Source organism: Ambystoma mexicanum, chromosome 5q (assembly GCF_040938575.1).
Source record: "Ambystoma mexicanum isolate Mex_15411 chromosome 5q, UKY_AmexF1_1, whole genome shotgun sequence".
Classification (NCBI taxonomy): Eukaryota; Metazoa; Chordata; class Amphibia; order Caudata; family Ambystomatidae; genus Ambystoma; species Ambystoma mexicanum.
In genome coordinates, this window is record NC_090933.1 from 80,841,177 (window position 1) to 80,854,598 (window position 13,422).

Consider the following 13,422-nt stretch of genomic DNA (forward strand, 5'->3'; position numbering starts at 1 on the left):
CACCGATTATTTTAACCAGGCGGTTGTTGAAGAAGACTTAACATTTGGAGGATCAAAAAAGGAAGGATTTAATCTGTTCTAAAGAGTTAGCTTTAGTAAAAATAAATGTTGGCATTCCCGATACATATGGTGTTAAGTCTGAATCCAAGTGTAACAAATGCCAATGTTTAGATGCCAGTTTGAACAAGGTTGATGAGTCCTTAGAAAACTGTGTGATAATTGCAACATGTCTAACCTTATTACCAATGGGTGTTTTTGAGACAATTAGTTCTGATTGTGGTGTAGAGTTATTTGTTGGATGTTTTCAAAACTGTTGATAATGGATAACCTCTTTGTTTGAAGAGTTTGGTTAGTTGTATCCGCTCTACTTCATAATCAATATCTTTAGAGCAGTTTCTATTTGCCCTATAAAATTCACCTCCTGGTATGTTGTTTATGGTGGCTCTTTGGTGACAGCTCCTGGCATGCAATATAGAATTGACCACCGTAGGTTTTCTATAGGTTCTAGTTTCTAGTTTGTTGTTTTCAACAAAGATTTCCAAATCCAAAAAAAGAGTAGCTCGAATGTCCAGATAAAGTGATGCTAACATTTTGATTAGCATTGTTAACAAATTCATAAAAAGATGTAGAGGAACCTTGTCAAATAATCAAAATATCATCAATGTGACGTTTCCAACAAATCAGACTATCTCGATATTTGGGATTGTTAAGTATATGTGTTTCCTTATAGTGTGACATAAAAAGATATGCCAGGAAGGGTGCAAATTATGCCCCCATGGCAACCCCTTTGGTTTGCAGGTAGTAAATGTTGTTAAAAAGGCATGCATTGTTAGATAAGGCAAATTTTAGAAAGGACTTAATCATTTGGAAGCAGTGATGGTAAGAAATGGATGAGTTACCAAAATGAAGTCTGCAGCGTGAATAGCGAGATCATGTTTGATATTAGAGTACAGGGCCATGACGCCAAGGGTTGCCAAACAGTAGTTGGGTTGCCATACAACATTTTGCAAAAATTGAAGAACCCAAGTACTGTCTCATGTATATGTACTCATTTTGATGACAAAGGGTTGAAACACTTCATCTAGGTATTGTTAGATTCCTTCGGTAACGCACCCGATGCCACTCATTATAGGCCTTACTTCTGGTAATTCTGTAATTACCATTATGGTTAGCCATTTTCCCAAAATATATTCCGGGTATGTCTCTTTGACGTTATGTAACTGAGCCGAATAAGGTTCAATGTTGCTGGCTATATTTGAGGGAGTTTGCTTATTATCCAGACACCCAAACAAAGGCAGGTTATCTATAGCATTTGACACAGTATCCAGCAAAGTGGTTGGCGCCACCTTACACATATCCATCTCTACTCCTTGAAGTATTTCTTCCAGATCGTCAGAGATTAGATCAGTCATATCGCTAACAATAATTCACTGTTCGGCCCTCATAATGTTTGCGCCCAGTGCCCCCACTGCTTAAAAAAAAAAAAAAATGTCCAATGCACCTGGCCCTCCCCAATTGATTGACTGCCTTAGCCTTTTGTGTCACCTACACCTAATTTATTTGGGCCCAGGAGTTCTTTAGCGTTTTTGGATACTTTAGGATTCTTTTTTGCAGCAGATCCTGCTCCCCCTACAAGCTTGTCGCAGGCCTTGCATTTGGCCATCAGGGGTTTTGCAAAAACATTCTAAATCCCCTGATGCAGTGTTTTGTTGTTATTTAAATAAAGTGCAAGTGCTAGGATTGCTGAAATGCAATGCAAATGATCTTGAATTCACCTCACTAAGTGCCAACAAAGGTCGTTGAAACCACATAACAATTATAAAAGTACAAGAGTTTACAATAAATATGGAACCTGAAACGCAGACAAATGGCCAAGGCAAATGTCTGCTCTATGTATTAGTCCAAATCAGTTCAACAGCTGGGCCATCCACAAAAACACCCTTGAATAGTGTTGGATCTTCAGAATCATCAAATGAGGCAGAACAGTCTAAGTTTGTTCAAAACTAGGGGTGCATAACAGGGTATCAAAGGTAGATGCGCCACCACAAGACAGCCCAAGGGAGCTCGAGGTCCCAACCAGCCAGCAGCCACTGCCTTGCAGAGTTGTAAAATCTGAAAACCAAGCGCATATAGAACAATCTTGATCTGATCAAGACCTGTAGTGCATGATGGGGAACGTAAAGGAATTTTCTGAGGACATGGTGAGCTCTGCAAATGCCAATGGCCAAAGGCCAAAATAATAGAAAGAGCTGATGTGAGTGAAAGTGGCAAAGGGAAAGCTGAAAGGCAACTGCACCCACAGTTACTTGCTCATATGAGAAGCTCAGCATAGTGTTGATAATAATGTATATGCTTTGGGTGCCGATCCGTCAGTCCTGTTCCATGATCCCTGCAGAGCTGCCTATAGACCCTTGAATTACGATCACAGGCCACCCGCTATAGTTAGGCGCTGAGCAGTAGAGAGCTAGGCTTTGCCAAAGCCGAGCTTGAATAAGAAGACACAGCTGTACAGTTTGCGTCCTCATCTGCATCACTCTCAATGCTGTCTGTCACCTAAAGCGGTCAAAGACTTGTGGTTGCTTTAGGTTTGGATACCCGATTATTTCCTTCAGAACCGGTGGCCAAGAAACAAAGAGAAAAAAAAAAAGAACAAACCTGCGAGAAATCCCAAACTCTGACCCTTGTGAGCCCTTTCAGCCTTGAGGGACTCGGGAAGAGAAAAATACAGAGAGAAATACAGAGCCTGATAATGTCTGCATTGGCATTAAACAGCCGACATCAGTGGGTTGCTATCTAGTTGGTATCGAACGATGAGTATGGCTGAGGCTGTTGCTCATTCGCTCATCTGTCCATCTTTCCCGCTAAGCATCAGCATTGGCACCGACACCACTAGGACGCACCCCTGCACTGCTGTTCTGCGGGATGCTGCCTGTGGTCCGCCAACCACGTGGTGGGGATGCGAGAAAAATACCTGTCAATGTCAAGCCCCACTGCTACCTAGCAGCTGCCTCTGACGTTACCAAATCCGAGACACGAGATGCTCCCACTCCCAGGGAACATCGACAGGAACCTCTCTGGTGGATCAGGAGACCACTCTGCACCAGAATCTCCTGAGTGGGGAGAGCAGAGCCTGAACATAACCGTCCTATCCTCGAGTGTCCCTGTGTGGACCACACAGAAACCAGAGGACCAGAACAACCAATGCTCCCTGATCTACCGAACCGGTTGCTACGTGTGCACCGCACCTGGAACGAGAGGGAAGTCGCTGGCATTGGTTGGTGCACTTCATTACCACCACAAACATTGCTTGCACTTCCGACCAGCTCAACACTGAATCCCGTTGCACCTAAAGCTCGTCACCTGGTAGGCCAGAAGCGACTTCTCAAAGCCAGGACCCAAACCAAATCACTGGAGAGTCACATGCCAATTCTAACCAAGATTACAACCACGGCTCGACCGAGGTAGCCCTTGAACTGCAGCCTAATTGATCACACATCGACACACCCGACGACTCGAACCACTGGAGTGTCACTTATTGACCCCGCCCGGTGGTTAAAGCCTGACTTAACCCTGGCCAACTGTGAAGCATTCCTGGGACCGCCCGACTTGCATCTTTTAGAGCCACCCAGCCCTAAAGATAAGGGGTGTATTGGCCACTTTTACGCCCTAACAATAAGCAAATAGTCCCAAAAAATAAAAATAGGGAGTTAAAATACTCCCAACAAAAAATAGGAAAGAAACATGTAGGACCTTGTGCCTCTTCTTTCACCCGCACAGCTCCATATGTTTGGACAACTAGTGCACGTTGTACCTCAGGAAAAAACTATTATTATTACGGCCTGATCAGAAGAAGTAAACCTGTATCTTTTAAAAAGTGTATGAATAACTGGGTGCAAATTAATAATTATTACAAAAACATTAGTGTTTTACAGTTAAACATTTTTATTTGCTTATAAAATACTTCTATTGGGAATTGGACTTACATTTTTACTCCTAAAAATTCATTTTACTCCCAACTTTAAAAAATAGGTAGTGAAATACTCCCACTTCTAAATCTTATCTGGAGCACTGCACCCACCCATCTATTGCAGGGAGCATCCGCATTCGTCCCTTCGCAACGCAATCCTACATGCCCGAACTAAGCCTGATCAGCTTGCATCTAAATTTGTCCTAAGGTCTGAATGAGTTAGCCCACCCAGAACTGAATCCAGCTACTGTTGACTCAGAACTGCCCCCTCGGGACATTTGGACCAAAGAGAGGGGTTGGGTCATGATTGCTCCCCTTTTCGCCCAAGAAATACTTTTTGTGGTTAGTACTTTACCTACCACCCATGGAACTACGCTGAGAGTGCTACTTTCTCCAGTCTGTTGCATCTTCTCTGTTCTTCCTTCGGGTGAGTTTTAATATAGTATTTCCTATTCGTTCTACTGTGTGCAGATGATGCGTTGGATTAAAGTATATACATATTTTTATAGAACCTTGATTCAACATTGCCTTTATTTTGGACTGTGATACTGTGTTTTGAACACTACCTTCACACCCCTCTTCAGATTATAGCCTTCTCTCGGTCCACGTTACCACAAAAGGCGAAGGAGGTTTATCTTTTGACGGTCCCCGTTTTGTCACACATGTGGAAAGCGGCAGGATTTACAATAGTCTGTGCCTACAGCCCAGCCATCCAAAATAAACGCGTACAGTTAATGTTAGGTACAGAGAGAAAATGAGAGTGAGAGAGAGAGAGAAAGAGCGAGAGAGAGAGAAAATGAGAGCGAGAGAGAGAAAATGGGAGCGAGAGAGAGAGAAAATGAGAGCGAGAGAGAGAGAAAATGAGAGCGAGAGAGAGAGAAAATGAGAGCGAGAGAGAGAGAGAGCTTTAGATCAAACTCGGGGAAGGGAACGCCCATGAAGGAGAGACAGGCTTCAGCACGACAGAGGGAAGCCTGTGCAGAACAGTGAGAAATTGAGAAAGTAAATGCAAACTGTATATTGACAGTAAGGTGGATGAGGCCTTAAGGAAGTGATTCAACTACCAGAAGATGGAAGCCCAAGATTGAACTGTTGAATTGTACCAGTAAGCCAAAGTGTGCAAGACTGACAGAATTGTGCCATCCACCTATCCTTTGTTTTTTAAGACACTCTCTAGGCCCGTGGGGTTGAACCTGGGGAAGGGAGGACATGTTGAAGCCATTCTGACATTTCTTTTTTGGAGACACTATTTTTCTTTTGTATTCCCTTAACACATTTGTCATTTTGAGAAGCAGGGCATGTTAGGTGTTTTTAGTATAGGCCTTTTTATTTTGAATGGACTGATATAGACTATTTTGTTTGTTTTAATGGTCGAGATTACTCCCATTCTAGAGATAGGGCAAGATAGGCAGTTTGCTAACCCTTTTGAGTTAAATAAAGGTTTTTGAAACTTGCATCCATTGTGTCAGTGTCTGCTTTTGATAACATGCCTTCCTCACGCTTCTCATTATCATCATCCATGCAAGGCTTAAAAGGCCTTAACACAACATCACGTGCTTTTACCAACTAGCCACTGGAGCTCAGTGTTTGGTGAAGTAAGGAGCTGCAGGGGCCTTGCGCTCTGATTTTTGTTTGTTTTGGAGCATAATTTAAACCATCCCAGCGCCATCTACATTTTCCCCACTCCCCCTCCCTAGCTCGCTTTCTTTTATCCCTGCCGCCTCCCTCTTCACCTACCAGCCTTTTCCAATTGGCCCAGCTGCTTCCCACGAAACCCAGAACCCCAGCCAGGCAGCAGGCCCAGCAATCTTCACTTTAGGTCCCATGGCTGAAGGCAAGCGTTTACCCCCGGTGCCTTTTTTTACATGCCCCCCATTTAATTGAATTGAGCGCGACCCTGCTTCCCAGTTCCATTGTGCTGCTCCCGCCTCCCGTCCCTCCCCCCAGCCGTGCAACAACTAGGGTGAAAACCCTTTGCTGAACGCTTCCTCGCCTTTTAGGCGCCATGGCTCCTCCCACCTCCCGTCAGTCCCCCAGCCGTGATTGGCCATTTTTGCCTGCAAATTAAGACCAACCAGGGCAGCCCCCTTGGCGAAGGGCCCTCCACCAGAAGCAACTCCAGATGGTGTGGTGTCTGCAGGTGTCACCAAAGAAAGCAGGCAGCTGTCAACCAGCAGCGACAGACAATGTAGGTGTGGTGGAGAGGGAGCACAGCAATCACTGCGCCCCACTTAACTGACCCACCTCTCTTCTACCATATCTTCCCCATCACCCATTAGCTTGAAGCCCGCATGATGTACCAATCTCCATTTGGCAACTGTTAACCCCATATATATCCAATAACCTGTCAAATGTATTGCCTAGACATCTCTCACATCTAGATGAACTGTACCCCAACTGTGCGACCCACTCCAGAAGAACTGTGAACATTCGCTTGCGTCACATCTAGATGGTGCCACATTTATATGGAATTGTGAATATTAGCTTGCATCACATCTAGACAGGATTTATTAGCCTAAGTAACATCTAGACAGGATTGTTGAATATTTGCCTGCGTCACATCTAGACAGGATTGTGAATATTAGCCTGCGTCACATCTAGACAGGATAGTGAATATTAGCCTGTGCCACATTTAGATAGAATTGTGCAGGATAGCTTGCGTCACATTTAGACAGAAATGTGGAGTTATTCACGCGCCACATCTAGAAAGAATATAGAAATTAGCTGGTCCCAGATCGGGAAAGAATTGTGAAAATGTGCATGCATCACACCCAGATGACGATGCCACTAACCAACCCAGTAAAAATCTCCAGCTTCTGCATACACCTCTGAACCTCTATCCAAACACAACCACACCTCTAAAGCACACAAAAAAACTGCGCGTAATTCACTACACCACAACAAAACTATTTCACACATAGGCTTGCACAACAGAACACAAAGGCTACTAACCGAACAGCATGCCTAAGCTTTACGAACTGTTAACCAAACTGAAGCTGCCAACAGCACATCAACTGCTCTCTTGCTCTATTCCTGCTTGGTCATACTAACTCACCAGACCCCCTTTCTTTTTCAGATTCACCAGAGCACCAGGGGACTACTCCAGAGTTATAGTGCGCGGTACAAATGTCCTTTAACAATAACATAAAATATAACATGAAGCGCATAGAGAGACTTACCCAGATATGTCAGAGTAAATTGCTGTATCAACAAAGTAGGTCGGCAACAAGTGTGAAATGAGAAGCAACACTGCTTTACAGCTCTCCCCCTGAGAAAGCCACAGTTCAAGCACTGCAGGCATTGCTGCCCAGTATGTTCCAAGGAATGGAACTGCTCCAAGGATTGCTGCCAAAGCTATCAAGAAAAAGAAAAGCAAATACATCAAAACTGACACGAAATTAAATCTCCCATTTCCAAGTGTTACACACACATTCAGATGAGCTGAAGTTAATGAGCATCTTACTTACCTGTCACCAGTAAACCACAGTTCCTTCGATCCCTTTCCAATGGTGATGCTCACCTATTGCATTAAAGCTAGCTTTAAAAGAGGACTAACTTCATTTGACATTATTTATGAATTGTAAGGCACACATTGCGGGCAAGCCGCTTAGTGACAGAATAGGGAAGGAGGGTGGGGGAAGGATACAGGAGCAGCGTGAGGGGTTCTATCAACTATTCACTTTCATTACAAATCAAGAGCTAGGCTTGGTCAACTGTTGCGATTGTCTGGTAGCAGGGGCCAGTTACTCAGGTGTTCATGGGCAAGTATTTTGATGTTGAAGGTCAATTTAAGTAGTCTATATTTATCCCTTCCTACAAGGCATAATTGTGCCCAATGGTTTATAGTCATAATGTCGACAACAAAAATGTCGACAGTCAAAAAGTCGAAAAAAAAATGTCGAAAAAAAAATGTCGACTTTTTTTTTCAATGCATTTTTTTTTCGAAATGGGGGGGTTCCCCCCCCCAGCCCCCCTTTATTTTTTTTATTTTTTTATTTTTCCCTTTTTTTTTTACTCCCGAACCCCTAAAATAAATATATAATTAAAAAAAACGAAAGTCGACATTTTTTTTTCGACATTATGACTCCCCAACGTGCCCAATGTGTACAGCTGATCCACATCTCTCATATGCAGATCTTTGAGTCTTTAAAGGGAAGTATTTTATAAAATGTTTAGACATCCGGGGCCCCTCCTCTAATGGGCACCTTGACTAACACATGATCTTGAAAGCTATTGTGTGCTTGACCATTAGTCAACGCAAGGCTATGTGTACCACCGACTTTGTGAGCTAAAAGTGATTAGAGTTGTATGCCAACACATCTGGAGCCCATTACCACCTACTCCGGAATATAGTCTTAAGGTAGATTTAGACATTGTTTTGACATACTTTGAGCTTGTGGGGCAACATTTGTGAATGGTGTATGGATTACTTGGAATCCTGTAGCACAAAAAGGTTTCTAAATGGTGTATCCTCCTTCTACTAGAGTATGAAGATGAGCAGAAAAAATAAACCTTTGTGACGTTCAGCAAATGAAGTTAGTCTCAATGGACTCTCGATAAAGCGGAGAAAAGATAGATGTTAACAGGGATTCTCCAATTACTGAAGAAAACCTTGAAAAGAACAGGAAAGGTGGAGATGAGCACAATATATACAAAATGAGAGGTTACGACATACAGTGAACCTTCTATGAAAATGAAATCTATCAAAAATCACTGAAAAATACTGGAAATAGATAAAAAATCATGTCTCAATCAGAATATTCATATTTAATGTAAATGCCTTGCACCTTGAATGATAAACGTTCATATCACACGTGAGAGGTGGTAACAGAACTACTAAGTAGAGTCCAAAATGAGCATTATATCCAGTGAGTATAACGGAAAAAAACAGAGAATGATTTTTTAACGAAACAATTAAACGAAAAAACATTGTTTCTTATATATATATATATATGGGGGTGGGGTAAGGGGCGAAAAGAGGTGGGGAGGGGGTTGGTGTAGGGTTCAAAGTATAGGGAAACAGGGGGTTGGAGGAACCCCAAAATAAAAAGTGTGATGTTTTTTCATTATAAATGTTTAGTTAAACAATCATTCTCTGAAAATGATTTTGAAAAAAAATTACCTAGACCCCCTCCAAACATCGGAGCACAATAAATGGAAGACTTCATCTATTATTATAAATCTACTTTTTTTGGTTGAAAACAACAACCTTTAATAATACACATTACATGAACATCTGAAGAAAGCAATTCAATAAATATTTCATTACTTTAAAATAGAATTAAATACACCATTTCATAAACATTCATACCATTAAAAACAACTCATTAAACCTCTTCTAACTTTAGTGCTCTAATAAAACTAGTAATGCCAATCACTGTAGAGGTAATGCGACCAGCAAGACAATGGTTCCCCGAGTTAGATTTAAAAAACTTTCCCAAGTACACTGTTCTAAAATACATTAATGCTTTGCATTTCAACACCCAATGTTTAACGATTTCAAGTGAATCTGTCAATTTACATAATCTTTAGATACTTTGGTCAGACGAGATCTTACCATATTTTAGCAGAACTCGTTTTGAGTGCAACAGGTTCCATCTGAAGCGTAAGAAGAGCGTTTGTGTGGGCTTGTCAGGTAAATACTAAGGAAAGTTGCCAGAACATCCTTCCTTTTGTAATTGTTTCTCAAATGAATTAAAAGATGGATATGAGTGTAATAGATCCATACTTACAAGTCAATCGTGTTGGTATAAAAGAACTTTCACTCTTCCCTGGCAGTCTCAGGTCAACGGTAGTAACGCTTATAGATTCTAAAATTGTATTACAAGTACCCTGAATAGATTTTAGACAACTGCAACACTGTTCTCTGTAGATCTTCGTGAAATCCCCATATAGGGATTCCTCTAAAGGACATACCATTTTATACAGAAACATTAGAATTTTCCAGTAAGCTCTAGCTCTAAGAGAAGTAATACCAATTTCTTATTTCATGGCAGCCACCTGAAAACTCTTAGGCAGATTCAGAATTCTTCTCCACATGTTTCCTTCCAGGACCAATAAGTTATCCAACATGCCAAGTGGGTACATTTCAATAACATAAAGCAGTTTGGGAATAACCTTGGTCTCATAGTAACGAATTGCCGGTTTCAGAGAGAAATGTCCAAATTTTGACTCGGTCCTTTTTGTTTGCACCGCCAACTTAAAGGAACGATCATTGAACCATGTACAGATGCTACTCAAGGAAGGCCTAGCCATTGGAATTTGCACCTCTTTCTTGTCCCACTAAACAGTACCACCTTAGACTTTGCTGGATCGACCATGAGGCATGCTCTTTCATGTATAGGGCAAATTGTTTCATGAGATGTTGAAGTCCAATAGCAGTGACATAAAACAGAAAGAAGTCGTCCGCATAGGCCAAACAACAAAATCGTAAATGCTGCAGTGTAGGGACAATAAATGAGGCAGGGAGTAAGACCCTCCTCAAAATCCAATATATATAAATTAAAAAGACAAGGAGCAAAACCACTTCCATCTCACCCCCCCCCTCACTTCACCCTCCCTGAGCAGTTGAATATTTTCTTGATAGGGCTCCCAACTTGTTGAATCAGACCTAAATTTCAGTTCTTGAATAAAGACCAATAATCAATCTAAGAAGCCCTAACTGGATGCCCCAGGCTAATAGTTTTTTCCAAAGCCTAGAAGTCAAAAGCCGCGGGCAGGTCTAACAAGGCTCCTTATATCACGTCATACTTCATCTCTCAGGCCAAGTTCTGGACACTGTTTATCACTAGCTCATTGACCATTGTCCCCATTTATGCCTGAAGCCAGGATGACATTTCGGGAGTCTTCCTGTGCCAGCTGCCCATTCTTCCAAATGAGATAAAGCAATGAGATAAAGCAATCGATGCAAATACTTTGCTATTGAGTTGAGTAGCGCTGTCGGGCGGAAGCTGGCAGGACTGCCTCGGTTCCCTTTTTTTATAAATAGGGACAATATATGCCATGGCCCAGGCCGATAGAAAAATACCAGTAGCCAGAATATTAACAAAAATTATGGATAAAGTCTTGGCCCAGGAATTCTTGTCTGACTTAAGTAGATTTGTCAGCCCATTCGGGACTGGGGCTCGGGAAGAACTGATGGCGGTGAGTACCCTAAAAACCACCTCTTCCCCGAAATCATCCCGAGGTAGCTCGGGGGTTTCCCATTTCACACACCGATCATCACATTCTAGTGTGTTTGGACCTGCATAGATCTCCCTAAAAAGCTGTACCCACTCCGCCTCCACTACTTCATTAATTTGTGCCAGGGTCAGAGGAGCTTCAGTATTGTTAATAATTTACCAAAAAGCCAGTGAGTTTTTATCCTTAATACATAGAAGCATAGCTTCTGTGTCTAGTTGGATTCTGCTTGCTTTTGAGTGAAGTACCACATTTCTGTAGACCCGTTTTATTTTTCTTATTCCCTATCTTAAATCTGAATTTGAGTGGCAGCCAGATCTTTTTAACTGCGCAATCTTTCGACGCATTTCCTTCCTCCGTTGTACCAGTTCTTCATTGTACACATGAATGTGATTCTTATGTATCCTTTCATTAGAGCCATTATCAGAGACTCCTTCCTGTTGTAGTAATAATGTTCCTAAAAAGGTGCCAAAGTTAGAGGTTATAAAGCTGTTAAATCTCCAGTTATGGTCCATGAAGTCAAGGTATCGACCCAATAACAAGTTCACTTTTAAGATTTCCTGAGGGTTCCAAAGGACCCGGGAAACTTGATTTACCTTATTGAAGAAACAATGAGCAGCAAAGGCCCCGACATCTTCAAATATCTTCAACCCATTGTTAAGCCTGATGTTGATACACATCTCCCCCTCTTTCCTTAAACGTTCTCCCCTTTTCCACATAACTTTAAGCTTTGAAGCACTTGTGGCCTCTTCTCTGCTCTGCTTTTAAGCAACAATGAAAACTTGTTAGGAAAGATGATTTTTGCAGCTTTCCTTTCGTTGACTTTGGCAGAATTCCTCAACATACTGTTATGGCTTGAACCCTATCCTGACTTTTAAAGTTAGGTCTTTTTGCTTTACTTTCCTTGTTCAGCTCATCTGTTTTGAGAGCACTGGTCGACCATATATTGGTGTGCATTAATTAACAGTAACCAAGATCAAGTGCAATTCTATCCAGGCAATTTGTAGTTGCCTTCAAGGTAGGGTCAAATGCAGTGTTTTCAAGGAACAATAAGGAAATTAAGTGGCAAACAAGGCATTTCTAGATTCACAAGGCTAGTAAAATTATTTAAATACATGACCGCACTTAAACATTTTGTGGCAAATCGTGTTTAAGAACACACCACCAGTAACAAGTCAAAACGTGGCAGAATTTTAATTTTCATTACTTTGGGGAATATGGTGTTACCCCCCGTAGGAATTCCTATGAAATATAGTGCCAAATAATGCTTTTCATAGCACGAGGGTGAGATGAATCTGATGATGTCATCACCCGTTTCTTGGCTTTGACCTCTGCCGATGTGGCCAGGGGACCGCAGCCGCTACATGATCCTGACCCTGGGGGCGGCTATATGAGGGAGGATCACATGGGGGGAGGTAGCCCTCGGGAGGTGGTGTCATGAGTGAGAAACATAGGGGTTTCTCCCATTAAGACCCCAAGAGTTCTCTATTCAGGTGGCCCGGGGAGGCTTGTATAAACAACCATCAGGAATACGGAAGGGGACAACCATCCCCCTTGAGGGGAAAACCAGGATAAAGGATTTCCCTATGTCGATTCCCCAATAGAATAGTGGGAAATAGATCCATCCTCCAAAACCCTTCCATCACCCCCTCCCCATGTCCAAACTGATACTGTGAGGAGGAAGAGGCAACTGGGAGCAGTAAAGATTACCCATAGAAACAACATGGGGAAAGTGGGGGAAACCTACCAAAGAAAGAACTCAAGTTGTCCCACTAATAGAGTCAGGCAGAGTGAGGCATTTAATAATGACCACTTACACCTGACTCAACTTGATTCTTTTTTTCACTTTAAAAAGTGTGGTTTCACACAAGGAAGTGAGCGAGCTGGGGATGCTGTCAAACCTGAGAAGCCAGGGAGCGGATAGCAGCAGAAGAAACCGCCTGGAGGAGAACGGCGTGCCAATATGGTTTTTGAGAGGGGCTGCAGCGTGGCTAGGGAGCTGTGCCTCCAAGGAGCTGGAGGAAGGCAGCCTGTATCCTGCTGGTGGCGTTTGAGAAAATGCTTGTTCCCTTGGGACATATGCTGGTCCCAAGGCCATCTGAGGTGCAGGTGGCGAGACCCTGGCCTCAACCCTGTGCATCCAGTGGAACCGCCTGTCAACACGAGCCTTCCCAGTGAGTAAGAGAGAGAAACTCAGAAGCCTATGTTTGACATGCTACCCTTAAATTCAACTTTAGGCGCGTAATACACCAAAAAGGATAGAGGTAGAATATAGT

General features: G+C 42.5%; 1 protein-coding gene across 4 annotated transcripts in view; it reads right to left on the bottom strand.

The window, feature by feature from the left end:
• The window catches only part of TMEM245 (transmembrane protein 245), a 956,632-nt gene that overhangs the window by 114,781 nt on the left and 828,429 nt on the right, over positions 1–13,422 (bottom strand). For all 4 annotated transcript variants that reach the window (XM_069620553.1, XM_069620551.1, XM_069620552.1 and 1 more), the window contains one exon: positions 7,147–7,321. In XM_069620553.1, the coding sequence (XP_069476654.1) occupies positions 7,147–7,321 (175 nt within the window). The remainder of the gene's footprint in view (positions 1–7,146; positions 7,322–13,422) is intronic.